The sequence below is a fragment of the Vespa mandarinia genome, chromosome 2, assembly GCF_050613455.1.
Source record: "Vespa mandarinia isolate Hongniang chromosome 2, ASM5061345v1, whole genome shotgun sequence".
In the NCBI taxonomy this organism is placed as follows: Eukaryota; Metazoa; Arthropoda; class Insecta; order Hymenoptera; family Vespidae; genus Vespa; species Vespa mandarinia.
In genome coordinates, this window is record NC_140811.1 from 4889391 (window position 1) to 4895615 (window position 6225).

The window sequence follows — 6225 nt, forward strand, 5'->3', positions numbered from 1 at the left end:
AATAGCGAGGAAAAAGTATCAGTTTACAAATACAACTAAAATCGTTCATTGAGAGAAAAGGGCGAACCTTCGTCCGGAGATAAATTTAAGTGAAGCCAAGGCAGATGAGTAATTGCGAGATGCTGGGCACTCGTAAGAATTCCGTATCAACCGATAAGGTTTCCGAAGCCCTTTTTAGGGCAAGACCAATCGTGAGACCACAGTTAAAATTAAATGCTTCAGATTCATTAACTTTCCGAGAGAATATTGATGATAATAATCTCTACAGAAAATGATCGATCACGTACGCGATATGATATTCCTTTAAATAGTATCTACGAAGACTGATGGAAAAAAGGAAAATAAGAAAAGAGGAAAAAAAAAGAAAAGAAAAGAAACGAAAAAAAAACAATAATCGTTTGAAAATTTCTTTAATCCTAGAACTATCTTTCTTACGCCTATTCTTATTATCGCTTCAAATACATGTGCGCGATACCACGGTACAAAGTAACAAAAGTAGGTAACTATTTATCAAAGAATATTATTTTATCTCACCTCTTTTATGTCTCTATCGCTTTGTACTCGAAGAAATCTCGAGGAGAATATCGAGAGAAATGTTGCAAAGTAGTAACTTCTGCAACTTTCTAAGATCGACGTCGTGATCGATAAGCCGATAAGACGAGATTCGAACTTATAAAAGTTTTCTACGCGTGCCGATTGTTCAATCCGTCGAGTTTTAGATAATAATCGTAGAAAAAAATAATCGCTTACTCATTCTACTACCGGAGTGCAGCGATCCTATCCGCTGTTATATATTTTTTTATTTTTTCTTTATCGTCGATAAAAAATTATATACAAACACACAAGATCGGAATAGAATGAATCATTCGTGTTAAGGAGAGCAAAGGAGAAGAGACTGAAGAAGGACGCCGGTAGGACAAGATGGTCGCAGTATTTTCGAAGTATGAAAGGGACAAGTGCTGGTGGACATTCGCCTAGGCACGACAAATTACTCGACAAGGACGAACTTAAAGTTGATTTGGATTCGACCTTCGGCCATCACGGTATGTAAACAATTAATTTATTCCTCTTCGTTGTTCGTAGATCTAAGTTTGAAAAAAAGTTTGAAAAGAAAAGAAATATATATATATATATATATATATATATATATATATATATCGTATATGTAGATATGAATACCCGCGAAAACGCGCGAATTACGTAAGTTCTTTCGAAAAAGAGTCGTTTCTTCGTCCCATGCGAAAGACGAGTCTCGTTGAAGAAAACGAGCCTCACGAAACTCCGTCTCCGCAATCGCTTTATCGCTCGCAAGGTACCTACAAGGGAAGAGAGGACGATCTTCGTCAAATATTCAGGAGATCGCAAAGGCTAACTGCTGGCTTGCTATACCTGAGATTTTGGGAAGATTGCGGATTATCCTTAAATTTATATCCCCCATTAACTGTAAGCCCTACGCAAAGTTCTTCGTTAAAAAGGCCTACGCAAAAGTTTTTTGTTAAATATTTAAAAGACCGATTTGAAATCGGTGTCATTGTTCGAGTAGAGAAATTTTTCTTTCGAATAGATATAATAGATAAATATGTTATCAGTTTATTATTATTATTATTATTATTATTATTATTATTATTATTATTATTATTATTATTATTATTATTATTATTATTATTATTATTATTATTATTATTATTATTATTATTATCATCTTTATTATACATGTAACAGAACAATGAAATATATATATATATATATATAAATATATAAATATATATATATAATGAATTCATCTAGGCAAGGACATTGCCAAAAAAATGATCAAAGGGATCGACGATTAAAGGCTGAGAGAAGTTTATAAAATTTAAACGAGTCATTATCAAGCGTCCAAGCACGAAGATTCGTTAATAATTCATGAAACAATCCATTCTCAATTCAACGTGTCAGAGAACGCTTCTTTCATGTTTGTCACGTCGCGAAAGTGGAAACGAAATTGGTGACACGTGCATTCCTACTAGGACAAGAATTATCTTCGATCTAGAGGCACGGCTTATCTTCCCTCGATCTTTCATAAGCCGAACGTCGGGATATTATTCGGACGAGTAGAGTTATCGCCAAGGCTAATCATGCTAGACAAGTTTTATCTTTTCTATCTTCACGACTAATGCCTTCTGTTTGATTCGGTCACTCGTTTACGCTCACTTCAGATAACTGCGTATCTTTAATTTCTTAATATAGTATTATTAATGTCGATCTACTGGTAAAAAAAAACAATACGTAGGTATACATGTAGGTACTTATTCGTAACAAATATCTTGTTTTTTTTAGATTTGAGTAACGATAGTTACGGAACGGTCGTAAATATGGGATTAGATGGAGAAGGTGCGAGTCCAGGTGGTGGTGGAAATAGTGGTAGCGGTGGACCACCTCGTAGTTATTTAGGTGCAACGACACCACCTTATCTATCGACATCCAGATCGCCGTCCTTACCACCACAATTTCCATACCCACCGGATGCAGGTCTTTCAGTATACACTACTCTCGGTAAGAAATTAATCAAAATCAATTTTTTCAAAAAAAAATCTTTCTATTCTGACATTTAATTAATATGAATTTGGTAATGTATCGAAAAAGATTTTTAAAAAGCCATCGAATTTTTTTTACAGGAGGTCCAGGAGGTATGGTACCAGGACCTGCATCGGATCTTAGCAACGAATCGAGCGGGGGTGGTGGTGGTGGCGGTGGTGGTGGCGGCGGTGGTTACCCCGACTTTCCACCCTCACCGGATTCCTGGCTTGGAGAGCCACCCTCGCACGCTCATCACCACTCACATTACGCCACATAACCCGCCAAAGCCGAACGAAATCGAATACCGTCTAAAATAATGCAACGCTACGGAACACTTACCTGACGACAGACTCTCCTTGAGATTATGACAAATAAGAAGAATCGCGTGTCCTCGGATCTCTTCCGTTAGGGTCGTCGTTGTTGTCGTCGTCATCGTCGTTCTAGCCGATTACACATTTACGTCAATATACTTACGACAAGTAACTACGCGTTGCGATTTATTCGAATTCATTTATGTACAAATTCTATATTGCCTCGAAACGAAAGGGTAATAAAAAAAATAAGGCGCGAAATTGAAAAACAGAACGGTTTGAAAATTACGAAATGAGTTCAAGAAAGACGCTCGAGTAATACAATAAATCGAATGTAAATTTTGGCTAATGATAGTAATTTAAACGAAAAGTTATTATCGGTAATTCGGTATCATTGTAATTATTTATTTGATACTATTATGACTTTGTTTCAATCGAGACTTCAAAATATATTCGTGACTTCGGTCTATTCGAAAGCATCGCATGAACGATGAAAAAATTTTATGAATGCACCGTTCTTTCTCGCGCCAATAATTGAAAGATTTCTATAATGAAAGACAGTAATGAATCTTATCGTAATAATCGCGATCGACGTTCTCTTATTTCGTGTGTATATTTGACGTCATATAAGTATTATTTATATGTAAAATATAAAAATGTAAGAGTATCGAACGATGAAGTACTTGAAAAAAAAAAAGAAAGAAAAAACAAATGGAATTCAAGTACGAAATCTTAACGATCTATAGCTTGACTCTCTCATGATCAATCAAACTCTATCTTAAGACGTTTTAACGTTGGTTTTTTCCATTCAAACAAATGCGAAAAAGTGAAGCGTCCCTACCACCAATCGCGTACGATCTAATGACAACACGACGGAAATCAAAGGCGACTCATCGCGAGTGTATTAAATTCGACTCGTGATAAATGAATTTCGGCGTAATATTTCGGGAGATGTAATCTGGAAATTCCAGCATCGATGAACTGTCGCGTAAGTAACGTACACGAACATGCACGGACGTATCTATTTATCTATCGTTATCGAGCCGGTAGCTCTTTCAAGGTATTGATCGTGTATAACTATCGAAGTCAGCTTTCGTGGAAATTCTTGCGTAGCTCGAAGTCTCATAAACTTGAAAGAGAAAGAAAACTCGCGTAGCCATATTTTGTGACTATTCGAATGGAATAGTCCAAATATATTATGGAATATTTTCTTTCTGTTTGACGATATAATTAGAAAAAAAAAAAATTTATATCTTTTGGTAACCTAATCTGTCTATTTTGAAAGATATTTTAACATTCAATATTTTTATCGAGATAGAAAACGATCGATACTTTTACTTATAGATACCATTTCTTAATAGATACGTCTTTATTTCCCCCGAAGTATCTGTTTAGTTGTTATATTTAATATCGTGTGTTCCGTATAAGTGATAAATTTTTAATTGAATCTTCTGCCCAAATTTCTGATTGACATGGGGCTAGTAATTTGATTTTTTTCTATGAAATATTTCAAGCAGAAATAATTGAAATATTCTTACTGCGTTTTAAGAAGACACATTGATTACAAATTCTAGAAGATTAAATTCAGAAAAAAACTGTAGTTATCTTCGTACGAGTGTCGTATAAATGATTAATAATTTTCTTTAAAAGATAAATATTATAAATCGATGTCCGATTAACAAATGAAGTATTAATTCTAATGAGAATTTGTAATCAAAAGTAAAACACGATTCATAGGTGAAGATATGTGTTTTACAAAAGATATACTTTTCTGAGAATCAATGAGCACAATTATTTCACCATACGGATTATCTCTTAATCGTTTACACTTTTCAAAAGTTAGAACGTTTAGTCATTTCATTTACATAAAATAGTACAAAGGATATATTCCATGATCAAAGTTATTATTTTCTAAGTATCTAAATCATAAATACAAGAGTCGATAATGCAGATCCCTTCGTTGATACTTGTAATAAAATCAAATTTTACTTGTTCGCAAAAATTTGCGATCGATCGATCATACTGGAACAAAACAGATTGAACAAATCGTGATAATCAAAATTGCAATTAGTTTATAGAAAGTGAAAATCGAAAATATGTACATGATCAAAATAATTGTTCTGGTTTCGATCGATAATGAATAATATATCGAAAAATAAAATCCGGCGAATGATATAAACAACTTTTCGTTCCTTCTGGTTTATTTCAAATTTTATACACGTTCTTCGAGAAAAACAAAGAAACAAAGGGAGATAGAGAAAGAGAATGAACAAAAATAAAAATACACAGATGAATTTTATTGTGCACATAGATAAGGTGCGATAATGTTGCGAATCAAAGGAAAAAAAAAAAAAAGGAAATAAAATAAAATAAAAGGGATCTCTTTCTGCACCATCATCGGATTTTCTACAAGTTTATCGATGATAATTCTACGTGCATCTCGTATCATTAAATGAAGCATATAATCGCGTATATTACATGCGGGAACTGTAATCGAAACTGAATCTTTATCGATTCGTATCTCTTGCATAAAATTTTTGCTCAATGAATTCTTTCATTTTTTTTTTTTTTTTTATAACACCGGCTCTCTAAAACACTGTTGTGCGTATTAATCGCAAGTAACTCATTCGATGTTCTACATACGTACATAGTATGTTTATATTACGTATTATATTTATATACGTATTATATTTGGTATATAGATTAAAATATATAAGAATCGTGAATCTATCTGCGGTTAACTCGAACAAGATAAAATATCTAATTTCAGAAAAGATAGACATATTCAGAATATAAGTAGGAATTCATGGAACGATCAATCGACCTCGAAAAATCAAACTGAGATCTTTGTACGTAAAATAATTGTTTTTGGTTCGTCTTATTCGATTTCTAAGGGGGAAAAAAAAAGGAAAAAGGAAGAAAAGAAAAAAAAAATACACTCATCACGTAATTGCCAATCAGATTTTGATTACAGTTCTTGATCATATATAGCAGCGTGCTACTGAAAAAGTGTCACTGTAGAATTGTATATACGTATACCCCTCTTCCTAATCATTCTGCCTACAAATTCAATTATCATGAGGAAAGAAGCGAAGAAAAAGCGTTAAGAAAGATGTATTAAACGACTAAAAAAGAGTGAAATGTTGTACAATATGAAGAAAGAAAAAAAAGAAAAAAAAGAAAAAAAAAGAAAAAAAAACTGATTTTGTGCTCCTCACCGAACTTGACGGACAAAAATATGCGTGTGATTATCGCAGCAGTTCGCAACTTCACCGAAATCGGTTATTACGGATCTTTATATTATTATCTAGTCATCAAGTGATAATAAAAATTTATCATAATCTATGTTAATTCG

The 6225-nt window shown here is 33.3% G+C and overlaps 1 protein-coding gene across 3 annotated transcripts in view; it reads left to right on the forward strand.

Moving 5' to 3' along the window:
- The window catches only part of Lim3 (Lim3 homeobox protein), a 32890-nt gene extending 27010 nt beyond the window's left edge, over positions 1-5880 (forward strand). For all 3 annotated transcript variants that reach the window (XM_035861807.2, XM_035861808.2, XM_035861809.2), the window contains exons 5-7: positions 877-1043; positions 2320-2535; positions 2658-5880. In XM_035861807.2, coding sequence (XP_035717700.1) covers positions 877-1043; positions 2320-2535; positions 2658-2836 — 562 coding nt within the window. In that variant the 3' untranslated portion in view covers positions 2837-5880. The remainder of the gene's footprint in view (positions 1-876; positions 1044-2319; positions 2536-2657) is intronic.
- The last annotated feature ends 345 nt before the right edge of the window (positions 5881-6225 follow it).